Genomic DNA, 27,580 nt, shown 5'->3' on the forward strand with positions numbered 1-27,580 from the left:
ATGGTCCAGATAAAAGCAAGAGCGATTATAGGGATCCATAATAAACTGGGAACCTTAAGTAAACTACACTAAGTGTTTAGTGTTTTGAACCAACAGCTTCAGAAAGTTAAAGTAACTCTAGATTTTATCCATCCATATCTGTTTCATCAGGTGATTTAAATTATTGTAGCAGATAATAGCCTCTCCTGGAGCTGAACAGCGGAAATTACTCATATTCTGGCCTGAGGGTCGTCTCACCATGAGTCATAACAATCCAAGAAGATTTGTTGAAGAGAGAATGAGCTCCTGAATGAGGTCTACCTGAAAGGCTTATTGGACAAATTATTGCAGCTGGACAAAAGAAAACATGATTTGTAGTTCATTTAGAGGATAAATGTGAGTTTGTGACATAAAAGAAACGACAATGGAAAATTCAAACCAAAGGACTTGAATATATCCGCCATTTCCTTAAAATATATTCACCAACAGACATAACATTTTGACCACCTGAGAAATAGTGTATCAGACAGTTGTAGATTTACTATCTAGTACCAAGATGGTGGCAGTATAACATTTAATCTGTCAGTTGTCAGCTGGGGCTTCCATGTATTGGACTTGTTTGGTCAGCAGGTCCAACATTTGCTTCATTAGATCGAGACATGGAGAATTTGGAGGGAAGATCAACACTTCAAACTAGTTCCTGAGCTCTAAACGTTTGATTTATGTCACAGGGTACATCATCCCGTTGAAACGACAAAATGAAATGATACATTTCAAAGTAATAACCCACATGTGTGGCAGGATTCAGAGTAAAAGCATCACACGCAGGTTTCAACTAAAGCAAAAACTGCCACTGTGGGGGAGTTCTGACACTGACATGCCAATTGTTGGTGCTTTTGGTGGTGGCATGGGGTCAGCATGAACTCCCTGACTAGTTTGAAGCTTTTCATCCCGCTACACAAAAGACTGCAAAACCTTTCTATCTGAAACAACATCCATGTCTTCAGCAATCGGAGGACTTGGACCAGGAAGACCAAACAAGATTTATACGGCGTGAAAAACCCTCTGACTCAGTCATCTACCTCAATCTTGCTTCATTCTTGCTTCACCTCATCTTTGAGTACAAGATCTTTACCTTCCTGTGCCATGTTGAAGAAATAATAAATGTTGTTTATTAGTATTAAAAACTAATAAGGACATAACCAGAAAAAGTTATATCCTAGTCCTGTTAATACACTAACAACCACAATACAAACACAAGAACCTCTAGATTTGAAAGTTTTTGAAGATAAATAAGTCAAAGCTTGGTCTCCCACACAGATGGACCAGAAGGCGCAATATGTTACACAGTAAAGAGGCTGGAAAATACCTGAAACCGAATAATTAAAGACTGTTTTGGTTTTCCTTCTCACTTTTTGTTTTGCAATTGGTAGAGAGGAGGACTGGTGTAGTATTGATTCCTGTAACACAAGAGGAGAAGCACTTTGACTGTGGTTGCTTTTAAAACACAAAGAGTGTTAGATGTTTTATACAGCTCTTCTGCGTATTGCTTTTTTGTTGCTAATTTATAAACTACGCTTTAAGGTAATATTTTTAAAGCTGTCAAAACATGAACGGACATTCTGAACGGCTGAAGCAAATGATATTTAGAGAATAGGTTTTACTGATGGTAGTTTTTGTTCTTTTTTTTGCACATAAAAGCTCCATCTTGAGAAAAAACATGAACATATTGATCAAATCCTCAAATTAAACTAAGAGTAATCTTTTAAGTTTACATACTCAATGGGTCTTTCCAGAATTTGTTCAGAACAGCATATTTTGATTGTAGAAAACATATAAAGAAGTGCAGAATATGATAGATTGGCCAGTTAAATGTTCTCTAATAATTCAAAGTGGAAATCAAAAGAAATACCATGAATAAATTATAATTCAAATCAATCAAAAACTAGGCATGGTGGCAATGTCGAAGAATGGCTACATTATGTTCAAATCCTAATTGCACTTTGAGCTTTATAACAACTTAATGATGCCTCTGTGAAGGCAAGCTAATGGCTACGCCTCACAACAGTGAGGCTCGAAAAACGTCGAGCAAAATAGTTCTACATTTTGGCAAGTAGCAAATTAAGCTGCCTATGGTGGCTCACCCTTAAAACTCCATCACGTACAAAGCCACATGGTCAGGCTGCTTTATGCTGAAGAAATCTCTTTTAAATGACTGTTTTTAACTAAATCAAATAGAAAAGTTGTGGGGTGACATCAAATATGTTGTTTTTGAGGCAAAAAAAAAGCAATGCCGAGGAAATGTGAAATGTGTGAAATCAGTATTTGTCAGGGGGCTGAAATAAGCTCTTCACAGGTGCCAGAAGTCTGTTGACTCCATGCAACATAGATGTGAAGCTTTCCTCAGAAATAGAGGGTTACACAAATAAAAAATAGCAGAGGGATTTACAACCCTAAATATTCAAGCTTTTTTTTTTATTTAAAAAGGAAATACGTGAGTTTGCAAATAAAAATGCAGTCCACCAATATTGCCATTCCTTTACTTTTCTGTAGACAGAATTTCCATTCCGACAGAATTCAAATAATCATGTGTCCATGAAAATAATTGGACTTTGAGCTTACTTTAAAAATACATGCCTGGTATTTTGGACTCAGCTGTACTTCGCAACATGCAGGTTCACTCACTTTTTTCAGCTCAGATTGAAAACCCTTATCTGCATCCAGCTGAAACAAAATGTCAAATCCCACTTCAGCTGGAGGCTCAAAATACTTTGTTTTCTATCAGACCTTTCAGATAAAACTGCTTCAGCTCTAGTAGGTGGATCTCTGTGAATCGAAATATGACAGGAAAGTTTATGCATTTCAGTTTAAAAAGCAAACCTTGTTTGGAATCTCAGTGATGTAATAAAAATAGTGTTTCCTTTTTAGCATGTGGCTGATTGCTTTATTAATGGCATTAACCAAATCCTGCTGGAAAAGTTAAATCCACATCTCCAAAACGTTTGTCTGCTGCACTAATGAAACATAGTGGACCGGCACCGGCAGATGACACTATACACGCTTCACTCTTCAATAACATGGATTCTGTGTCTCTCCACTGTCACTCCAGATAAGACCTCGACTTACTTTAATCTGAATTGAAGACTTTGGACCACTGAGCCATTATTTTTCTTCTTAGCTGTGATAGGACAGCTGTGATGAAGTTTCTGGTTAAGCAGCTGTAGCTCATTACCTGGACACACGTGGATCTTAAACTACAGACTTGGTTTCCTTCAGTCGCAGAGGTAGAGGAAGCTGAACTGTAACGGCGATACTCGAGCATTGAGAATTGTAAGACAAAGGTCAATTTTCCTCCTCAACTTTCTGTTCAAATGTCTGCACACAGAACTCTGTAAAACTTAATGTTCTTTTACAATGGCTTTTTTTTTCTCTCTGTGGAGAGTGTCAATGACTGTAGGACAAATATTAAGAAAGTAAGTGTTATCCATGATTGTGTGGGTTATAGAATAAGATTAGGCCTTATGTAATATTCTAATTTTTAGAGAAACAGACTTAGCCATCTTCAGCGAAACAATCAAATAGTTTATATCACCCCCGGAATAATGAATAGTTTTCCTTTTTGATTTGACATAGCGATATAACTCGTCTTTTGGATGACAGTCTAATGTATTGAGATGCCACTCACAGCTGCGCTGTTGCCTTCGATGAGCCTCACTTGACTTTCATCTCTTTCACTAGTTTCATCTTTGTTCAATTGCCCAAAGACATTTTATTTTCTCTTAGATAAACCATCTAACACATCACTGTTATTCAGTGTGCTCGTCTACGTGTCTGGCCATTTGTCTTGACTGCTTTTTAATCCAATATAAGCAAAGAAAGACTGTGAACCTTGGAGGCAGAGCACTCTGCAGCAGATCGAAGGCTTGCCAGATTATTCTGAACAGACTGAAAGCCAAACTCTGCTCTGTTAGAGACCTGGAAGATGCACATTAAATGATCGTTTTGCAGACTGGGGCAGAAACTATTTCCAACAAAGACTGTACGGATTCAGAATTGCTATAATTTCCTATAGCAAATCAATGTTTCTCACAGCTCCAGTCCGTTTCTTTTGTGATGCTAAAGACTTTTCTGAAATATCTGCTCTGTCTGTATCTGCTGAACATCCACAATTTGAGAAGCCAGGATGTGAAATTTTGGAATGCCTCCTACGGTGACATTTGGAGCAGGAAGATGAAGGTCTAGTGGGAGGTGTGGGCAGCACACACATAAACTCATGCCCACATGATGCCCTCAGTTATTTCTACTTTCTCTCTCCAAGGTGAGCCTCTCCACAGCCCTAGTGCATCAACTACCGTCATTCACAGAGAGCGTGAAGGGCTTCTGGTTAAGCACTTTAACCAGCTGAATCCATGCAAACATGTAAATCCAATGATGCACCAAATCCCTGATGCAAAACTGAGAGTGAGGGTGAACTGGTTCACATGGGAGTGAAACTGCTCAGTAAAATAATACCACACTGTAAAAAGGCAGTCTTTAATAATTACATAAACTGCACCACAATATATGATGCCATATATATATATAAAAGCCCCTCATTTCCTCTTTTTCTCAATTGAAAGCATTAAATGAGGACCCTTTGGGTCTCACTAAACAAGGTATAGCGTATTATTTTTGGCTAAATAGTGCCCCCTAATGAGGAAATGTTTCCTTGCACTATTAAGAGGTCAAAACAATTAAAACTTTAGGTTTTCATCTCTTTAATTGTCATTTAAAGTAAGTGATAAAAACATAATCCAACCAAGAAAAAATGTTTCCAAGAACAGTTGTTTGTACAGTGGAACAGTAACACTTAAGGCACAACTTCATTGGGGAAATAATCCACAATGAGAACTACTTACGTCCTTAATTCCTCCAAGGTCTGATTCCTCTTGAAATCTGTTGCCCACACTTTACAATCTATACTACAAAGATATGTCTATTTACATCAGAAACTACATGAACATTACATCCTGAACACTCCAAAGTGGGTCTTCTTTGTTGGTGCATTGAGCGCTGCGCTGAGGCTCAGTCCCAGAACCAGACGAGTGTCTGCAGGGTCAATGATCCCATCATCCCACAATCTGTAAAATTCAAGAATCTTACATTGTTGGCCAGTTCTCATACATGCACAGCGGTTATTGATTTTCTAATTCAGTCAAACTCAATACGATATTAATTCCTTAAAATAATTTTCTCAAAAATCGAGTGATGCCCCCACCTATTAATTTTTATCTAAATTACCAGTTTTAAAGATAGTTGCCTTTAGTAATTATAGTTATTCATAGCCAAAACTTGAATCTTACAGAACAACAAAGTCCAGGCTTTCCCTCAGGCGGAGCCAAAACCAACCAATCAGTCTGAACCAAATGTTCTTAATCCTATTGATCTATACATATAGAGCTTACTGGAAAAGAGAGAACTGATTTGTGCGTTGTTGTTTTTTTTTTACTGGGGCTTTGTTAGCATCAGGCAGCCTCAGATTAAAACAAAGAGCACAAAAGGCAAGGCTTGTACGCCTTCATAAAAAAAACATTAAAAGAACAGACATGTTCAAAAGTTATATTAAATCTGCCCATTTTAAAACATATGTATTGATTCAAATAACAAAATCTTCTTTTGATAAGCTCCAGTCTCACATGCACACAGATCAATGCCCACAGGACTAAACAAAAAGTAATTGGGAAAAAAAAAGCAACAGGCGGCTTAATGGAAATAAAACAAATTCTTGCGTCACTTCTCATGTATTAACAGACTGCCTTGCTTGAGTCCAGGATAAAACAGAATTCCAAGTCCTGAAAACATTTCAAAATAAATAAAGAAAAGCAAGGCAGTTCTGTCAAATATCATCAGAGCTTCTACAACATCTGTCTCGCCAACATTATTTCAATACTTCAATTTCCAAACAAAAAGAAATAAATGCAGCCATTGTGGAGTACATGGTTCTTTTTCAGTATACTCCTGCCTTATAAATGTGATGTGCCCTGACCAAATCTCACCTGGCACTGGAGTAATATGGACTGCCTTCCTCTTCAAACCGACGGACAATTGGTTCCTTCATGGCTGCCTCTTGTTCAGCTGTGAACTGTGAATAAATTGTGAGAACAGAACAGGGCAATGAAGGACCAGGCTGGAGGCATTTTAAAGGTTGGTCTGAATTATTGAAGGTGAAGATGAAATGTAAAGCTGAAAGCACACAGCCTTTCATTTGTCATAAATGCTGGTCTTGATCCGCTTGGAAATACTGAGCCAATTCTTCTAGAAAAAAAAAATAATAATGAAAAACCCTGAGCATACGCAACAGCTTCCCACTGCTTTTAGTTTAGCTTCAAGGATGAGAGGGCAAGCTGTAGATCTGAAAAACTTTCAAACAAAACATTCAACCAAACTTAAAAGATGAAAAACTTTGTAAAAAATACATATATATAAAAACCTTCCACATATTTGGTGTTCTGCTGCACCATCATCTTACAAATTCCCAGTCTTTAGCAATTTGAGATTTCCATCAAAGGTGAATTTCATAACCTTCAATGTCTGCTGATGATTATAAGTGAGTCTTAGCTGTGGTAAGAGCGCATAATAGTGGCTGGCTGACACCATTAACAATAAAAGAAATTGGGCAACACTTTATTTGACTGGTTGTGAATAAGACTGTTATGACACCATCATAAGCATGACATAACACCTGTCATGAATATTTATGACTGTTGTTATAAAGTGTTATTTGGTAAATTATGACACTTAATACAAAGTTGACCTTATTCAAAATGTCTTCGTTATGACAACTTGACATTAACCAAGAAATCATGATCTGACATAAATTTGTTATAAAAGTATTACTGATTAAACTTTACTTTTAATAACATAAAGCTACATAATTTTTAAAGTTCAATCAGTAATACTTTTATAACAAATTTGTCAGACCATAATTTCTTGGTTAATATCAAGTTGACATAACGAAGACATTTCGAATGTCAACTTTGTATTAAAAGTGTCATGATTTACCAAATGACACTTTATGACAAGTCATAAATATTCATGAAGGCTTACTCATGTTCATGACAGGTATTATGTCATGTTTATGACAGTGTTATAACAGTCTTATTCACAACCCATCAAATAAAGTGTTACCAAAAATTGGCATTGACACTACTTCATTTCAGGGTTTCCCCCAGTGTATTATAGGCCTGTCGGCCTGCTATACTTTAATAGCGCCACCGCCAGGATAAGCCTTTCTTGTTTATGTTTTAAGGAAAATAATAATAATAAATAAATAAAACCTTTTTTGTGAGTCTTTTTTTTAATAGCTGGATTGGAAGCGACTCTGTTGCTCTTCACTGGCGGAGCAGATTTGTTCCTAAAAGGTATGTTTATGGAAGATGGGTTTATTGTTTATGCATTTTAAGCCGGACCAATCATACTGCTGGCACCTCTGCATGTTACCTAGCGCGCTGCTGCAGCTGGATGACTAAAGTAATCTGAACTGTTTGGCGCGTAAACACAAATGGTAATGTAAAGTTGTCATAAAGACATTTTTGTCTAGGTTAATGACAAGTTGTCATGACAAAGACATTTTGAATAAAGTCAACTTTGTTTTAAAAGTGTCATGATTTATCGAATGACACTTTATGACAACAGTCATGAATATTCATAAAGACTTACTCATGTTCATGACAGGTGTTATGTCATGTTTATGACGGTGTCATGACAGTCTTATTCACAACCCATCAAATAAAGTGTTGCTGCACAGTCAGAACCCGATCCAAACCCGTAGGTAGAGGGAGAGGCTATCCTCTTGTTCGCCCCAACATACAGGCACCAAAATGGGAGGCAACAAGTATGGCCACTCCTGCCTAGCGCCTCTCACAAGGGGCAACTCCAGAGTGGGAGAACATCCAAACCCTTTCAAGAAATCTGGCTCCAGAACCAGAGCCATGCACTGAAGTAAGTCTGACTATTTCTAGCTGGAACTTCTCAATCTCACACCCACAGGTGGTGACCCACAGGCTCTCTTCGGGCTGAGTCCGGTCGGGCTCCATGGGTTAAAGCCCGGCCACTAGGCGCTCGCCAACGTGCCCCAACTCCAGGCCTAGCTCCAGGGTGGGACCTCATCTACGGGCGAGTACAACCACTGTTTCCAATGGTCATATTCATCATTAGGGATCTTTGGGCTGCACTTGGTCTGGTTCCTCACCCAGGACCTGTCTGCATTGGGTGGCCGTACCAGAGGCATGAAGCCCCGACAGCATAACTCCTAGGATCACTGGGACACTCAAACCCCTCCCACCACAATAAGGTGGCAGCCCATGGAGGGGATGTGTAGGTGTGTGCGTGTGCATGTATGTGTGTAAGTATGTATATTAAGCAACCTATTAATTATGTAAGAAATACAGAAAATGAGAGGGAGAGAAAGAGGAAGAAAGTTGTTTTTTTGATTGTTTTTTAACATGAGAAAATGAGCACAATATGGTGGTAAGCTTGTGAGGTGAAATGTATTTTTTTAAGCTCTAATAAAGTTTTTTAGGCTGTTATTTAGGAGTGGTTGAACAGGAAATATGGAGGAGAGAGAAGGGGATGACATGCAGCAGATTCCCTAGGACTGGAAATTAAACCCAAGTTGACAAACAAAACCTATTAGTGACATCCTAAACCTAAACAAAACCTAATTTGCAGTCTTAGTGTAAAGCTCTTTTATAGCAGCAGACAACTCATAAGCTCAACAACACAAAAACTTTATATTCATTACAACGTATTAATCTAAGAATTGATTTCTTCCTGTAATAGAAATTATTTCTCATTTAATTCTCTGTTTTCATACTTTCATGGATTGTTCTTCTTTTTTCCCTTTTCTACATTTTTTCCATGTTAAATGGCACTGTTTTGTTAAGTTTGTTATGCTGCCCTGAATCCGTTATTCTAACTAAGGACCAACAGAAAGAAAGATCACAGAGTTCCTTTTCTTTTTGATAAAACCTAAACAAACCAGATATAACAAGTTTGGGCTTCTTCACAGTCCGGACTGAATAAGTCCAAACGTGTTAAATCAGCGAAAATAAACAGAAACCATTGTAATTACAAGAAGAATTTTAAATCTTAAATCAATACGTTGCTATAAAAATTGAGCTGTGTGTGTCGTTGCGGCACTGAGCCGTCTACCACCACAACAGCGAAGGGAAAAGGGCTAACGTACGGCTAATTCAATTAATTTTACAAGTTTAACAATAATACTGCACATGTGTTTGGAGTTTCTAAAACTTTTTTTGGGGGCAATTTACAGTGACCAACTGACCTGACCTACATGTTTTAGGAGATGTGGGAGGCAACCGGAGCACCCGGAGAAAACCCACGCAAACACAGGGAGAACATGCAAACTCCACACAGATCGTCTCTGTGAAGACGCAGCGCTAACCCTCTGCATCACCGTGCTGCCCACGTTTTTTTCAATTGGGTCTATTTTCTAGTTTGTCAATGGGGAAAAACAACTTTGGCCTCTTGGGGCCATGCGACTTTCGTTTTGGCAGCAGACAACTCTGTGAGTCTTCTTCCTCCTCTTGGAGAGTCGCATGACGCCCCGTAAACAGACCCTACAACCTCTATGCGGTTGGTTCCAGTCATCGGTTCCCCTCTTGCATGTTTTCTCCTTCTCTAAATATCAAAATCATTATTAGACCTGTTCTTGACTGTCTTCACTCTTTTTTCTTTTTGGTTTCTTCAGTCGGAGAGTGTTTCGTACCTTTTTCCAAAATGAAAATTTAGATGTTTTCTTTTTCCCATCCTGCATGGTTTGTGTAAATGGATTGCCCAAATCCTCCAGGATGGCTTCTGCAGGGATCTCGATTGCTTCCATGGATTCCGGATCCTTGGAACAAACTGATAAGGTTTCTCCTGAGAGTTCCTTCTCTGAAGAAACCTCTCGACTTAAAACTTTAACCGGGTCGGCTTGGCTCTGTGAGTCTTCTTCCTCCTTCTCTTGGAAAACTGTGATGAGTTTCTGATCTTCCTTCTCAGTTCTCAGAGTTTCGGGCAGCAATAGATCTTTTGTTCTTTCCAACTCATCTTTAACACAACTTATCTCCTGTTGATAGTCTTCTGCTCGTTGTTTGAGTGCAGTGACATCAGTTTCGTACCGACAGCTTAGTTCTTGGTACAAACCTTTCACGTTCTCCAACTCAGCCTGCGCATCCTTTTCCTTCTCTTGCAGGAATTCTATCACATTTGTTATGTTTTCATGAAGGACGGCATCCGTAGCTCTGATGTCGTCGAGAAGCGCCATATTCTCCTTTGTTTTCTGCAGATGAGCTTTTCTCTCCTGGTTTATCTGCAGCTGAAGATCTTCTACTTGCTGTTGCAGCACAGAGTGGTTTCTTTTACGGATAAGCTCTTCGTCTTTCTTTTTTCTGTTTGAAAGAGCAGTTTGCTCCTTAATCTTCTGCTGATATGTTTTAGCCTGCTGCTGTAATTCCATAATTTCTGTTTCATACCTACTTTTTAGCTGCTTGTGTGAAACGTGAACCTGATCAAGTTCATTTTGCATGAACTTCTCCCTCTTTTGCAGAATTGTGATGTGTCTCGACGTTTTTTGGAAGAGCTCCTCCTTCTCAGCTCTCAGGTTGATGATGAGCTGCAGATTCTCATTCGCTCTTTCTAAGTTGGCCTCTCTCTCCTGGCTCACCTCCTGCCGATAAGTTTCCATGTCTTGTTTCAGTCCAGAAACATCGCTTTCATATTTCCAGATGAGTTCATTGTATAAAAATTTGATCCAATTCAATTCTTTCAGCAAAAGTTTCTCGCTTTCTTGCAGGACTGCAATCTTTCGTGACATTTCTTGAAAAACATCATACTGTCTGGCTCTCAGATTCTTCAGGAGCCGTTGTTCCTCACTAAGCCTTGCTTCACAAAACTTGTGTGTCTCGGCCTCCTGCCTCACCAGAGCGACGTCTGCTTCATACTTAGAGCGCAGCTCCTCAAAGGAAGTCTGGAGTTCGTCCAGTTCTTCTTGGAGGGCCTTACTTTTCTCTCTCTCAGCCAGTATTTCAGACTCAAATGCTTCCTGGCTGAGGAGGTGGACCACCTTTAATTCCTCAAAGTTTTGTTGCAAGACTTTCTTCTTCTTGTATTTCCCAGTATTGTGAACCTTGGAGGCAATAACAGCAGTGTTAAGGACTTCTGGATCAATGAACTTCTCTACTCTCTTAACTTCCCTCGTTTCTTTGCTCTTGTTGATATACAGTTCTTTGAGAGCTTTCTGCCTTTTTAACTGGATTTTTGTCTCTTCCAGTTCTGCCTCCAGGTGGGCCAGTTTGTGGTCGTCTTCAAACCTTCTGACTCTCTCCATTTCCAGAAGGGAGCTCAGTTGTTGGATTTCCCTGTGTAAGGCATTCGGGTCTGCAGGAGGGAACCAGCCTTCAGGGTGTGCGGGAGGGAACCTGCCTTGGGGGTTTTGCTGGACTCCCCTTCTCATGGAGTGATGGGGCCCCATCACTCCACTCTGGTATCTCGGCGTACGATGAGACATTTTCTCCTAATACAAACACTAAAATCGGCGATCGATTCGAAAGAGCTTTGTGTACTTCTGAGTGATATTGCAAGCAATGAAAAATGTGCAGAATTGTGTTACAGAAATACAGTTGATGACATCACAGGCTGCTTCACCAGTGACATCACAGACCTCATCACCAGTGACTCACAGAATCTTCCTTCGCTGGTGGTGGGACATCATTCTACCACCAACTATCTCACTCTTTATTCTTGTTTAGATTCAAAATAGTCCATGATTCATTTGTTTTTATTCCATATATCAGGGGCATCAAGCTCATTTCCATTTTAGGCCAGATCAAAAATCTGAATGTTCTTAAAGAGCCTGTTGTGCCAGAACGTATTGATAAAAACAATTAAATAGTTAAAATATCAATAAATAGGAGTTTCAGCATTCAATAAGTGTTTCTTAAAATAACATAATATTGAACATCTTTTCACACTAATCAGTCCATCCAGGATTTTGTGATAGTTTTTGTGGTTTTCTACAATCAACATCACATATTTTGTGGTGCTAATTTATAAACATTTATAAGGCATTTTTACTATATTTGCGCTAATATATGACGTTAAATGTGACATTTTATTAATCGCTCTATCGGTCATGGACTATATAACTTGACGTCAAGTAAGACTGAGACAGCAGTTATTTGTGAAAAACTGGAGCAGAGGCACCAGCAGCAGTGTGATTGGTCCTTGCTCCTGGCTTTGTGGCCGTTTAAATGCATCAACTACAAACCATCTTTAAGGAATAACTGCTCTGCCAGTGAAACGCTCAACACAACAGAGACGCTTGCAGTCCAGCTTATTTAATAGTAATTTTATAAAGTTAAACGATTTGTTTTAATTTATTTATTATGTTGATATTGTGTATCATTATTATTTTTCTAAAAATAAAAATAAGCAAAGCTTAGCCTGGTGGGGTTGGGGGAAGTAAAGCCTAGCAGGTTGCCAGGATAATACTTATAATACACTCTCTTACTAAAGTTTCTTGTAACGTGACAAAATGCAGACAGATTCAAAGTATATGAATATTTTAGTGAGTTTAGTCAGTTTCAGCAAAACTTCTGACATGCATTTGTTCTTCACTCAGGTTCAACTAAAAGTCAGAGCTATAAAAGAACTTCACAAAATACACTCTACAGTTTTTTGTTTTTTTTCGTTCAGATGGCTTACACATCATTAAATTGCCAGTTTCCACGGCACAGATGTGTCATTGTGAAGCAATTAATGCACTGTTAATACACCTATAACAGCAAACCTGAGACAATTTAATTACAGCCACTTAATGTCTGCACTGTTCTGGATAAGGGATCACAGTTTCACTTAACGCTGATATAATTTTATTCTGGTGTGATTTACCATCACTGGAAGAAATGTGCCTTTCATAATGTTTATTCTTTTGGCAGCAAATCAACCACAGGCAATTTATGGCTGCCCAGAAAAGGGCAGATTTATGTCAAGGTATTACCTCCTTTCCTTCACGTGTCCTCTGATCTTTAGTGATGGTGGCCAGGACTGTCGCCGCCTGCTCACCCCCCATCACAGAGATTCTTGAATTGGGCCACATGTAGAGGAATCGGGGGCTGTGAGGAAAAAATATATATATATAAATGTAATTGGGGTCTTTTTAGTAAAATAACACTCTGAGTCATCACCTAACAAAAACTGAAAATTGTTTATTTACAAATATGCGAAACATATTTCGCATATGTTTCAATAGGATAACAAAAAATAGGTTACCCTTAGCTACACTTTCTAATTGTTGTTGAATGGTGTATATAACTAGTTGCTAATCTGCAAGATCACAGTCTGTCCAGTTTTCCTGAATGAAACACTTGAAAGCTGATGGTGTTTGTGATTAGCACTGTGGTTAATGCTGCTAAATGTCACCAAAAAAAATGTAATTTGTAATGAAAACAAAACTTAACTTCATCCACAACAGCTACATAGCAATTACTTTGATAAAAAAAATAATACTTCATTCCATGCACAGACCCCCCACAGAAACAACTTGTTTGCAGTATCTTGATGGCTTTACTAGAACATCTCAATGCCTTTCTAAATTATTTTTTGCTGCATTAAACAACAAACATTAAGCTAAATATTGGCTTAGAGAGCATAAATAAATGGTGCTTATATAACTCCATTTAAAGGAGAATTAAAAGACCTCGTTAATATTAAAAGTAGAGAATGTTGATATGTTTTGGACATATACTAAATGATAAAAACAAAAACTAGATTGCATGAAATACAAGTCTAACAAACAGCTGATATTTTAAATGCCTTGTCTTAAAACATTGCATTAAGTGTATTTTCTGCATTTCAGATTAAAATAGTATTTAATTCCCAAGAAGTTGTTTTTGTTTTTTTTTAACTCCTAAAAAAACAACTGGTGTTGTGAAATCAGCATCCTAAATCCAACATTATGTTGCAGTAAAAATGTATAAAAATGTCATAACAATTTCAGATTGAAAGGAAATGTCTTTGAGGACATGTTAGGCCGGTTTTAGTCTGTTCTGTCATTCAGAAGCTGGAAACAGCTGCTGGCTGCCACAGTAATTACAGCTAGAGTGGTTTCTCCCTTGTTAAATTTTTTACGCTGCTACTGTGAGGCATTAGACGAGTGTTTTACAGTGCCACTACATTTTCAAAACCAAAAGACTTGAGTTCTAGAGTTGTGTCGGAGTTAATTTCCATGACAACAGACTGCTGTGAGGAGGCACCAACCCATGCTGCACTGAGCTGCCTCTGGTCGGTGTGAAGTACCAAATGGGAAACGGTGGTGGCTTAATGGAAACATATTTTCTGAGCTGATAAGGTGGAACGATGGTGCAAAAGGGTTTCTGAAAATAAGTATTTAGCAACAAAAACAGCCTGTTTACTCTAGTTTAGAGTACGCTGTTCTCATCCTACCAACCTGACATCAGAAATCAGCTGGTGTCAAATCAAATCATCCTGCACTGATGTGCAGTCATTAGTTAATTGAAATTTCAGCATCTTGTGCAATTAGACTGAAATAACACCAACAGTCTTGGCAGTGGACAATGTTACCGAGTGAAAAAGTGTCATAATGAATTATTCTCAGTTTCAGTGATCTTTAGAAAGTTAAAGCGGAGCAATATAAGAATGTACATCATGTACATGTCAGCAGTTCAATCATGCTGTTGTTTTGCCTTTGTAGTAAAATATTGGTGAAACCCTGTTTAACACCAACTTACTCTCCACCAAGCCCTGAGTGATGTTGGTTTGTTTGTGGCTCTGTTTTGTTAGCTGAAGATGCTTGGGCAGAGCAAAAAGCTGGAAGTGGATCCATGAACATTTAGCAGTGTGAGACCTGTCAGGTTGAGTTGGAAGAGCTGCTTCATGGCTCATTTTCTTCATGTGATGTTTGTGGTCCTCTTGGTAACAAGGAACAAGTTTTCTTCAGTTTGTGTACTTCATTTTAATAGATTTATAAAATTTTATTTGATTTTGGTTTCTGATTCATAAAACTTTTCTTTTTATATGACTATTGCCTTCAAGATTTAGTTTTGATCTATTATTGAGTTTACTAAAAAATAAATAGATTTTGCATTACCTTTTTGTTTCTGATCTTCATTAATCTTTTGTATTGATTCTAAAAAATATATATTTTAAAAAATCTCAATCGTCCAAGAATTGTACTTGAAGGTCAACACTTCAAAAACAATGCATCTTTATGAAGGTAAAAATGTTACATAAAGCCCACTGTGTATGTAGAATGTCAATGATTGTTGATAAACTTATGATTTGTAGAAAAACCTACTTATCAGATATGAAATTATATTACTATATTCTCCAGTTATCTTACTTTTTTCTTGAAGGTTTTCTAAGATGAAATAATTAACAGCTTAGGTACATTAACAGAAAATAAATGAATAAATAAGAAAACATTAACATATTCTCAAATACAGAAAATAATAAAGCAAACTGTGGCGAAAACTTAGATGACTGAAAATGTCTTTGGCCTTTAAGTGATTCTAAGAAGAAGGTCTTTGTTCACAAGAAAGGAACATTTCCACTTATATGTAAATGAGGCATTGTGAATATGAAACCAGTACAAGAAAGGGAACATTTTTTACGTTTTTTGCTACTGTATCAAATCGCCAACAGCAAGAGACTCCTTCGTACCTGTACGCTCTTCCACACATGCCGTAATTGCCTGCACCGTAGGAGCCTCCGATGATAACCGTCATCTTTGGCACATTGGCACAGGCAACAGCAGTGACCATCTTAGCTCCATCTTTGGCAATACCTCCTGCTTCATACTCTCTTCCCACCATGAACCCTTAGGACAAAGGGGAAAAAAAGAAGAATGGTTCACCACTGCAAAACAGCACATCGATATTCCAAAAGAGAAGGAAAAATTTGCACCAACCTGTTATGTTTTGAAGGAAGATCAGAGGAATGTTTCTTTGGCAGCATAATTCGATGAAATGGGTTCCCTGAATAGAAATCAATTTTTTAGTTATTACTAACAGTAGAGCTGCCAAGAGGTAAAATCTCAGCTATGCATCTTCATTACATTAAGATAAAAGTCTTGGCATCTCAAGGGACAAATAAGTACAAAGGTTTCAAATAAGATGCTGCATCAAATATACCGGTACGTCTCAAGTGATAAATAAAGTCCAAGGATTGATGGGTACACAAAAAATTATTTTCAGGTATTATCTGAACAATAGCCCTTCTAAAACTGACGAGTCTGCATCACAACCAACTTTATTAAAGATTAAGACGCATCTTTCTAGTCACAATTTCAGACATTTCCAGACTGAAAAAGTCTCTTCTCTCCCCCTACTTATCATTTTTAACAATTATTACATATAGATGGATGTATAGATGATGAATGGAGGGATGGAGAGATGAATAAATAGGTGGACTAATTGGGGGATGGGTTAACCAGACAGATGGATGGACACAAAGGTGGTGCATCTTGCATTTACTTAGTAGTTTGCTTGAAATCGCACAAAAATAAACCAGAAAGTTCCCTGAAAACTGAGCTACTAGCATCACTTTTAAGTTAATATTCTTCTATATTTGACATATAAATAGCTCAAACTGAAAAAAGCTGCACTAATGAGGAAGTGTTTTTGTTCAGAATTTACTAGTATTCAGTCGGTTCAAATCAAGAATTAAAGGCTTAAATCAAAACAGAAGAATTAGAAGCTCCTTAGGAGCCAAACTAAATATAGGCTGCACTGCTATAATTTTAAGCACTAATGCTTTATTTGGGGAAATGCTTTTAAGGACTTAATTTGGTGAGAGAGATTTCCCTGCATTAAAAATCGCAAACAACTTGTTGAAAGGAATAAAAAGCAGGCAATTAGAAGCAGTTATGTGGTAAGTCTTTGCCTAAGATCATCTTTCTATCGACCTTTCTTCTCTTTCTCTGCACAAATACCTGACAGATATGCTTTTCAATCACCCAGCACCTTGTATAATTGAAGCCCAGGCCTGTTTAAAGCAATGACAGCGTGTCTCATAAATGAATCTTGAAAACCAGGTGATGTATTGATTTTTGTTGAATATGCTCTCCAAGTATGCCTTCTCCACACGAACCACTGCCGGCCCTTTTTTGACAGTAATTACTCTGATGAGACAGCCTGTCTCGAGGAGACCCGAGAGAAAGAAATAGAATCAAGAAAATCTTTTTTTCCCCAAGTAAAGCCTGTAATCTAATGTAAAGCCTGTTTGAAAAAAAAAACACATTGGAGTATTATAACAGATTTGACTCATCTTTTTTTAATCCTGCCATGAAGTTCAGCTCTGCTCAAAGCAAATTGGCTTGCAAGTTAACTGAATCATGCAAAATGACAATTATGATTGTCCTGTGGTTTCAAACTCTAATGCTATTATAATAGCCTTTTTAGAGGACTTATTGGAAGACAAGTGGAATTTAAAAGGTTACTTTATGAGCGAAACTCTGCAGCTCGACAGTGAAGGGTCAATGCAAAGCACTTATGAATGCCAAAGCTTCTGAAATACAAGAGAAATATACTGGCATTCTTTGTGAGCAGCGAATCTGCGAGGTCAGCCTGAACCACTTGATTGTGTTTTAAGTCCTTGACATTTTCAGGATGCATGAATGTTATATTGCTCTTTCTTCAGGGTGACACTCATATTATTTTTTTAGTTCCAAAGGACAAGTACCTTTTTTGCAGACTCTGAAAACAAGACTCCATTGTTGCCAATGATTCCAACAGGGTATCCAAAGATTCTTGAGAAGCCTACAAAAGGCACAAATTAGATATTGAAAGGTGAGGCTGACGGCAAAACAAACAAAAAAAAAAACCCTGTACTGTAGAAATTGAAAACAATACCAGCCTGTATACCTGTAACAAGCGTGTCTCCATAAAATGCCTTGAACTCATCAAATTTACTGCCGTCCACAATTCTGGCAATAACCTGCAAACGAATGAATGTATCAGCTCATAGAGGTGTGTAACGAAATGTCAGAAAACAAGGCCCTGAGGCAGAACACCGAGCTGCATTGGGCAATAATGTCACAAATTTTACGTAACCTGCTTTATGAAAGTGATTTGGCTGCATGCTGTGTTGGGCTGCCTGTTCCTGATAAAAAACAAGAGCCCTGTAAATAAAAAGGAGCAGCTGGTTGTTCCCGATACCTAAACAGACCGCCAATGCTGCTCTACACCACAGACGTTGTGGCATTGCTTGAGTTAACAATAATTTCTGCTCCTGAGTCTACATCAAGTATCAGAGCCTCAGGAGAAGCTAGAGAAGGAAAACAGTGTGACTGATACCAAGCAGCTATAATCAACTGAAAACCACCTGAACATGACATCTCAACACTGTTCACTCTGAGCCTTTAAAGCCATGTAAAACCATGTAAAAAAAAGTAAAACCTTCTTTGTCTGTAAATATGTTCTACCCAGAACTCCTTACTCAGTTCAAGTTCTGTAAAAAAAAAAAAAGGAAAAGGAAAAAATTATATTTAAATGTATTCCAACATTGTATAAAAAGGCTTAAGTTGTTAAACAAGAAATCTACAGAATGTGCCAAGTTTTTTTCATCATACTAATTGTCAGAATAAATAGAATAGAATAATTAATTTCTAAAATAATCGTTAATTGCAGCCCTACTTAAGTTTAAATACATACCAGTGTGTGGTGGTTATAATTTGTTTTATTCCTTCCCTTTAATTAAATTGAAATCTATTCAGACTTAAGTAATATCTAATTAGCATTCAGAGAGGAGCTCAGGAATGATTTTTACTTCATTATGTATTCCCATGTAAGAGCTCAAAAACAAAGAAAACCTATCACACAGTCAAACGCCTGAAAGATAAATCATCACATCAAAGATTATCTTTTCTAAAGTGCAGTCTGAAACATTAAGCTTACCCCCCTTGATTAGGTTTGGCAAGTAGCTGGGCAATTACCTCTCTGACATCAAAGTTGCGTTTCAAGTTATCTCCAACTATCCCATAAAGCTCATCTGAGGGAAAAAGGGGGGCTTCGGTGGGTTCTACAGTAACCTGAAAAAAATAAAGTAGACACAGATGTAACAGGCAGTTCAGGCACAATTAGGTGGCCGTAATTAGCAATTAGACTAATCATTGGATTGACCTCAATGTTCTTCCTGTAGTTGAGACTTCGGACCGTCTTCCGAGCTAAATGGAGTGCGTGGTTATCATCTAAAGCGTAGTGGTCTGTCACGCCAGATTTTCTGTGAAATTGGAAGCAAATCAATCACAATGGAGCCAATATAGAATATAAATCAGTAGTTAAGAAATGATCATGAAGACGAGAGCAGGTGAAATATACCGCCGTCGATGCAATCCGATTTGTTTTTGCTATCAAATAATTTCAATCAGGGAACAGAACACTAACACTAAGCTGAAATTAGAAATTGCATCTCTGGAATATGTGCAGTGGCTAAAACAATTTTAACCAATGTAACTGTAAATGCTGCAGTCATACTTGCAGTGCAGATCAGCACCACCAAGATCTTCTGCAGATACTTCTTCCCCAGTGGCAGCTTTCACCTAAAAAAGAAGGAAGTGTTCAGAAAATTAAACAATCACAGAAATGCTTTCCATCCTTTAATGCAGCAGATATGCTAATTTTGTAAATTAAGAGATTTTAAGTTATCAAAAACACTTTGGATCCTCTTTTAGAGTTTTTTTTTTTTATAATTTGCACATATGCTAGTTATCCTCTCTGCCATCACCATTTCGTACTTGTTCAGTATTTTGGGACAGGATCTTTTATCCATATTGTCCATTTAAGTAAAATTACTTACAGTAATTGTGCATAATCTACAAATAGTCCCCAAGAAAATGTGGTTAGGCAACTCTAATGTATAATATCCATTCACAAGAGGTTACTCAGAGTTATTTTGGATAATAATCCGTCACATCTTATAAGATTCAACTGAATCAAATGCAGATCAGAAAAACAATTAATGGAAATTAATGGTTTAATATAAAAAGCAATCAACAAATAATATTCAATTATATCTAAGTTTTAGGACTTTGGTGTTATCTCATTACCAAGACAACACTTCACTCCCCAGAAAACTAGACTGACGGGTACAAAGTGAATAAGCCAGTAGGAAGTTGTGGTATAAAGGTTTGAACTACCCCAGAGCGTAATAGCAGCATTTATTTGCTCCATTCAGTTTTTTAACTCAAAAAGCAAACAGTGTCAAGGTCACGCTTGCAGAGGCATGCCCAACAGATGCAGCATATATGGGCAACTTGCACAACGCTGCATTCATTATGACTCCTATAACACAGCAGGTGTTAAAGTTACAGAGAGAAATGAAAAACAATTTCCTCACAGCGTGCTTCAGGTCTTAACGGATGAAGTGTCATTTTTCCATAACTGCACGACAACACCGCACTATCAGACTGGAAAACATTTGGGATGCTTTAAGGGCACAGGCACAGATAAGAAAGGACATCTTCTTAAAGGTTTCACTTAAAAGTCTTTGTTAAACTTAGATGAATGCAGTAGAGTGTACCTTTATGCTGTTTTATCAACTTCAACATGCCCTCTACTTCTCTATATTCTGGAAAAAAGAAATGGGTTCCCAACTTTGCTATCTCCAATGATTTTTGCTTTATAAGTCAGTTCAACAACTCTCCAATGACGATGCCTCTTATTCATTTATAACAGAATTTTTTGGTTGCTGGACATTTCTCTCCTTCACCATTGCCTGCCTTTGGCATATTGCTCATTTCATATCAGTCTGCTAAAATGGGACATTTTGTACAGAATATGTATAAATTTGTACCAGTAAGTCCAGAGCAGCAATGTCACTGGATCTCTTGGAAGCAATAATTTAAAGGAGATTTCATTTCAAATGTCATGCAGTCACATTCTGTATATTAATAATACATTTGTCCAATTGAATAGACTAACTGCACTTAATAGGACCACCTAATGTATATTTCTGGTGCCTGAGATGCTAAAGCCCAAGAAATGTGGTGAAGTAAAGTTTATGTATGAATGGTGTAATATAAATAAATTTGTTATGGGAATCTTTATCATAAATACATGCAATATAATTCACTAAAAGATGCCAACCAGCAATGCTATGCAGAAGGTTTTTGCTGCACAAATAATTTTTTCTGGTAAATTAAACCAATTGCGCAAACTCTCACTAGTTCCAGTTTTGCAAATGCAAAAGCTGCTCAATCGTTCTGTCCAGCTGGTGTGGGAATTACAAAATCAAATGTAATGCAATGAGAGGATGCAACAATTCACATAGTTCATCTCATGTTTGCAAAACGGAAAGGAAATGAAAAATTTTCCAACCAGAGGAGGTCCTCCGAGAAAAATTGTTCCTTGCTTTCGCACAATGATGCTCTCGTCTGCCATTGCTGGAACATATGCTCCTCCAGCCGTGCACGAGCCCATCACAACAGCAATCTAAAAAGAAATAGGAAGTTAAATCTTCACCGAAGCATTTCTAATACAGAAACATCCCTTCCAGCAAGTTTGAAGTACAATAAAAAAAAAATACCCCCATTGAAAAACTGTCGACTCGGGCATTATTTTTCTCTATGAAAGTTTCACTTACTGGTGCGTTATTAAAATGTGATACATCACAAAAATGATCCACAACACATTACTTAAAAGTAATGTCTTCCAAAAAAAAATTCAGATTTCACAGCTTTTGGCTCAACTTTTTACATCAAACTTTTAGTCTTCCAAAAGTGCATAATTCCCAAATGCGCATAATTTTTCACACACTTTTTAACTTTCAGCAGGCAAAAAACATAAACAAGAAAGAAAAGCTGATGATGTGTAACTGTCATTAACCTTATTGTTCCTCCACATTTTTCTCCTTTGAAAAGATTTATAAGAAGCCAGCGAAGAAAGCAAAATCACTGCCTTACTATGCAAATCTAAAAAATATATTTCTTTTATAAAAACCATTTCTAACTAAGAGCATGAAAAAAATCTTGAGAACATATTTGAAACTTACGTGACAGAAAAAAAAGAGTCTTGAAAGTATTATTAGGGGATGAAAAACAAAACTCCCAGAATGAAAAGTGAAACCTGAAATGGTTGTAGACACTGTTGATGAGTGACCATTCAGAACGGTGACTCAAACATTCAATGGTTCTCTTTAATGGATTCGGTGAAAAGAGCTGAATTCAATAACTGAAAAGCTATTGCTGAGCTTAGTCCTGCTGTTTTGGAAAAAAAAACATGCTGCCTTGTTTGTTCCTCTGTTTTTACATACATATATGTTGTTACTTCAAAACTGTATTGCAAGAAAAATCATGTTTCCTTTAGAACAACAAAAAGAAAAGTCATAATTTATCCATCTGTGCTCTAGACGCAGATACAAAGACTTGCAGCAGACTGTAAACTATCATAAATGGCAACATAATGAGTAGGTTTCCAACAGGCTATGCAAATAAGGTAAACAAAGAGAGAAGAGTGATTTCAACATTGTTAATTTTTAGCTTGTCAAATCCAATATTTAAAACCTCACCTGTGCAATTCCTTCTGAAGACAGCCTGGCCTGGTTGTAGAAAATGCGTCCAAAGTGATCGCGGTCTGGAAAGACATCGGCCTGTCTGGGAAGATTGGCTCCTCCAGAATCCACTGAGGGCGAATTCAAACAATAAATATCTGAATATTTAGATCATCTATCAAATTTTGGAAAAAACTGCACAAGTATGTGCACCTCTTGTTAGTCACCACCACCAGCTCAATTATTTTCAGAATACAACATACAATTCTTAACTAAATAGTGAAAAAAAAAAGTGTTTGACTGAAATCAAGAAAACGTACCCAAATAAATGCATGGCAAATGGTTCTGCTGAGCAATTTCTTGTGCACGAAGGTGTTTTTTCACTGTTATTGGGTAGTATGTTCCCCCTTTTACGGTGGCATCATTTGCAACAACAACACATTCCACCCTAGGAAAAAAACAAAAGCTGGTTAAATCAATAATTTGGAAACTGCACAATGTCTTGGGGCTTTTCTTATTTCATTAAACAGTCAACAAATTATTGTGTTCATTATTTTTATTAAGGAAAATATCTACGTAAACGCTTCAGCACTCACCCTGAGACCCGTCCTATCCCAGTAATCATCCCCCCGGCAGGAACATCCTCTTTTCCATACAACTCATATCCTGCAAACTGGGAAAATTCCAAAAAAGGAGTCCTGCAAAAAAACAAGAAACAGATGCTGAACACTGAAGAACATAGCTGATTTTTAAGTGTAGATGAGAAAATGAAACCAACACAACAGAATGAAATGGTTAACTTTGCGCAAATTACATGTGAGCCAACAATTTTAAATTGAACTAGTAGGCAGATGATAATACCCTGGATCCAGTAGTCTATCTATGCGCTCTCTTGGCAACAGCTTCCCTCGAGATGTGTGAAGTTTTCTAGCTTTTTCTCCTCCACCTTTAGTAATAACAACATATCAGATTAATCAACACTTTGTAGGTTTTTAAGTGTCTTTTTATTGTAATATAAAAGTGAAACAAATGAAATAAAAAAAAGTCGATTAAGGTTGCTATTTTTTTGTACCCAATACAAAATGTAACTTATTATTAAACTCAAAGCGGTTTTAGTAGAAGACTAAACGCAGTTCTGCACAAAAGGTTTGGGATCAGATGAAAATGTTCCTGTTTCCTAGGAAACATACATTAAATTAGTCTGAATAGAAAATATAGCAAGAGACCAGGTCAGGGAAAGATCAGTGTTAGTGAGTTATGACTATTAAAATATAACATTTTAATGGAAATGATGGTCATCGACAATTCTTGATTTTATATGAATAAATGAATATTTATTTCAAACAACAAAACAAAATATATAAAAAACAAGATGCTTGAAAAGTTTTCTTCTTTCTTTTATTAAAAAGGAAATTTGCAAGTGATTCCAAACTTTCTTGCTCCTGTGCATGGCTTTTTGTGTGAAACAAAAGCCATGCACAAACACAGTACATCTGAAGGCCTAAGTTTCACCACAGTGTGTTCTCTTCCTGGTACTCACCCAACTTGATTTTCTCTGTCCGGTCCCTCAGTTGATCTACCAAAACTTTCATTCGCTCATAATTTTCCTGTGAACGCAAGGCAAGGTAATCATATTTATATAGCATTTTCAGCCAAAGGAAACTCAAAGTGCTTATCCGTAGTAGTTAAGAACAGCGTACATCCAAACAGATTAAGGTTAGATAGATTTGAAAATAAATAAGTAGGCAAAAGAAAATCAGCAAATAAAAAGTGTTTTAACCTTGTTTTAAAAGAGCTCAGGGTGGGAGCATTCCTGCAGTGAACAGGGAGCTTATTTCATATTCGGCCTGTTTTCTTCTGACTCTTTGAATGGTTAGTAGGTTTGATTCAGACGATATTAAAGGTCTTAGTGGTTTATAGAATTGAAGAAGATCAGAGGCGTAGGCTGGGCTTTTACTTGTTAGTGCTTTGTAAACCATTACTGAGATTTTAAACTTTTCTTTGAGTAACAAGAACCTAAGAGCCAGACTGAAATGCTGGTCTCTTGTTTTTGTAAGGACTCTTGCAGTGCCATTGTGGAGCAATAAGAGGTCATGATTGAGAGGTTACTTACACTCTTGGTTATTGAAGAAAATTTGCCCAAAAAGTGCAAACATCAACGATATTCAACTACTAGGCATCCATATTTTTGCAAATGAAAATATTGAATAATGTTATTCCACAATATGAATTTGGAGTTGTTTTTAAGAGGTGTACACATCTGCACTTTTTTTCCCAAGAAAACTGAAATAACAAGGATGTAGATTCAAGAATAAAATGAAAATAAAAGATAAACTAATTTTTTCTGGTACATCTCGAGTAATACTTCAGTAAGAAAAAGTGTCTTTTGGTGACATCTAGTGTCAGTGTTGTACCTCTACACCAAGCTCAATGTCAGATGAAATACTGCGATTGTAAATTTAAGAAATTAATACGGGTATTTAAACTGCAACCTCAACAACGTTTACAGATGGATTCAGCACACTCTTCTTAAATAATAAAAACACATTTTGCTTAAGTTTCTGCGAAACATTAAATATAAAGTATATAGTTCATGTAAATTTGAGTCCTTTTCAATTTGGGGAATTGTTTTAGTAACAATAATGTTCTTAAACATAGCTTTTAGGGTTTCTGACATATACCATTCAGTTTCTGTTATATATTATGAACCATATAGAATACAGTTTTGGTAGTTATGCGTGTTAGCAAACACTATTGCTATCTGTCCAGTCTGAGTTTCATCCTCATCTGGTTTAACTCAAACATAACGTTATTTCTCCAGTTAAGCTAGCAGGCTTTAGCAACAGGCTAACCTACCTGATATTCAGAGGAATGTTTATCAGGTTGAGAGCCGAGCCGAGCGACTCTGTCAGCGTAGTAAGTCCGTGTACAAGGCAGCGGTAATACCCTGCATCGAAGCAACCATGGCCTCACGGAGTGTAAAAGCATTTTAAAAACTCACAAAGGGGCAAAATGTTAACTTTGCAGCTGCTAGCTTGCTAGCTGTAGTGGAGAAAATCTTCTTCTGTGGTTGATGTTGTAGGACGGAACGTTCTACGTCGCCACCTGCTGACAATAAAACACATTTATTCAAGTTTTTATTTTGTTAAAAATAATTGGTATGGTAGCTACTAAATTATATTTAGTAGCTACCATACCAAATATTTTTATGTAAAAAAAAAAAAACGACTGAAAATTAAATATTTATTTATTTCCTCCCTAAAAGTGCACATGATGCTAAAGGTTAAAGAATATCCAGTTTATAGAGACACTCATGTCTAGAAATGAATATCAAAGAAAAATACGTTATAAAATGATCAGGGACACACTTAGATTCATTGCGAAGAAAAACGAAAGCTATTAAGGGATTCTTCCAGTCTACACCTTTTTATGTCTTTTTTGTATCTTTGAAGAAACTTATGTAAGTAACTACATCAGATTTATCTTTGGGATGAATGAAGTATGGAACTGAAGACGTTCTGGCTTAATTTATTGAACTGTTCACTGGAGAGGAATGTGGCTTGACGCTCTTGGACTGTTGTGGAGAATAATACTCAGAGAATCACGGATCAAGGCTTCCACCATGTGGGATAAAAAGTGTACTTCAACTGAACTGATTTTTAACTCTCTATACATCTATTGTCTATACCAGTAGTCTGGTGTCAAGTATCCTCCAACTTTTAGATGTGTCTCTGCTTTAACACACCTGAATCAAATAACAAAGCCATTAGCATAACTCTAGTTACTAATTCAGCCATTTGATTCAAGTATGTTGGAACAGGAACATGTCTAAAAACTGCATGACACCGGACTGCAAGGCCTGGATCTGAGAACCCCTGGTCTATACCCACTAATCCTCAGAGGGTCACAGAGGTGCTTATGCCGGTCTTCAAAAGTCTTTTGGCAAAGAAGGCAGGATATACCTTGCACAGATCAGCAGTCCATCACAGAGCACAACAAAAAACAAAGAATACATTTGTATCTCACAAGTTGTAGGACTTTTTGAAATGTGGAAGCAACCCAAATAACATGGAGAGAGTCCACACATGCATGGGGAGAACATGTAAACCCTGGACCTTCTAGCTGCAAGGCAACAGTTCTAATAGCCTTGATCTGTGATAATGAATCATAATTCATAATGTGATAAAGTGGACCTTAGTATGATAATTTGGAGTTTGGAAAGGTTTGTTGTGGCATTTAATACTGTAACTCATTTTCATGACATTTGAAGCAACAAAGACATTGTTGTTTTTCTTGGAAGTAAGGGTATTTACTTTATTGTCTTCTTTATGGCAGCACAATTTTTTTTTAATTTTAATCTGTGGTATAGGACAGAATTTTATGCTTTAAGAGAATGGGAAAGAAGCTGAAGCATCCTGAACTTTAAATGCATATTTAATTGTTCTTAATTGAAAAATATGGTCTACTGTCTATCTGGTGTAACAGATAGGTTAAGGCAGGCTTAAATCATGTTTTGTTCACGTTACACTAATTGCATAATCTCCCTTTGGATCTCTGAAATTTTAAACATTTTACAATTTTATTTCATGCCTCAGCAGCTCTCAGTTCACACAAAAAGGCAATTTTCTTTCTCAAAAAATGGGAACTAAAGTTGGATTTAAGTGGGAATCAGAGTTATCCTAAAAGCTTGGAAAAAAAAAAAAAAACCTCATCTCTTCTGACCTGAGTGCTTTATTTGAGCTGAAGTACATTCGGCAGAGTGCAGGCTGAAGAGCATTCAAACCAAGAGCTTTTAGTTCATTTGGTTTTAAGAGGCTTCTCTCCTCCAACACTCCCACCTATTCCACTGGCATGCATAGAAATGTCCGTGACCTCCACTCAAATGGCTGCTCCTGTTTTCTTAGGGAATATCAAATCCTCCACTTCGTGTGCGAACTTACACCCTCTCACTCATCCAGCTCTCTGTATTTTTTTATGACCTCTAAACCCTCCACAGCAGTGGCCGTGAAGTGACTGAATAGATGTGGCTTTACAAAAAGCCTCTCTATTCCGA

At 37.2% G+C, this 27,580-nt stretch overlaps 1 protein-coding gene across 1 annotated transcript; it reads right to left on the reverse strand.

Annotated features, from left to right (window-relative positions):
- Positions 1-4,719: 4,719 nt before the first annotated feature.
- On the reverse strand, positions 4,720-25,616 carry mccc2 (methylcrotonyl-CoA carboxylase subunit 2). Its single transcript, XM_015045979.1, has 17 exons — positions 25,384-25,616; positions 24,068-24,134; positions 23,389-23,473; positions 23,124-23,225; positions 22,848-22,975; positions 22,546-22,658; positions 21,357-21,470; positions 19,515-19,579; positions 19,161-19,260; positions 18,974-19,069; positions 17,904-17,976; positions 17,722-17,798; positions 15,950-16,016; positions 15,703-15,859; positions 13,022-13,136; positions 6,015-6,100; positions 4,720-5,099 (listed from the first exon to the last, which is right to left on the reverse strand). Exons 1-17 carry the CDS (start codon positions 25,513-25,515, stop codon positions 4,982-4,984), a joined length of 1,695 nt encoding a protein of 564 aa, XP_014901465.1. The 5' UTR covers positions 25,516-25,616; the 3' UTR covers positions 4,720-4,981.
- Between the last annotated feature and the right edge of the window lie 1,964 nt (positions 25,617-27,580).

The sequence above is a fragment of the Poecilia latipinna genome, unplaced genomic scaffold (assembly GCF_001443285.1).
Source record: "Poecilia latipinna isolate Pla-1442-1.1 unplaced genomic scaffold, P_latipinna-1.0 Scaffold758, whole genome shotgun sequence".
NCBI lineage: Eukaryota > Metazoa > Chordata > Actinopteri > Cyprinodontiformes > Poeciliidae > Poecilia > Poecilia latipinna.

What these genes read in the sequence shown, in the direction of transcription:
- mccc2 (XM_015045979.1), bottom strand. Translation starts at nt 25,515, where the DNA reads ATGCTTTTACACTCCGTGAGGCCATGGTTGCTTCGATGCAGGGTATTA. An exon ending in GGGATAGGACGGGTCTCAGG is followed by an intron (nt 22,976 to 23,123) that starts GTGAGTGCTGAA and finishes TTTTTTTCCTAG; the next exon opens with GGTGGAATGTGTTGTTGTTG. An exon ending in CTTCAGAAGGAATTGCACAG is followed by an intron (nt 21,471 to 22,545) that starts GTGAGGTTTTAA and finishes ATTTCTTTTTAG; the next exon opens with ATTGCTGTTGTGATGGGCTC.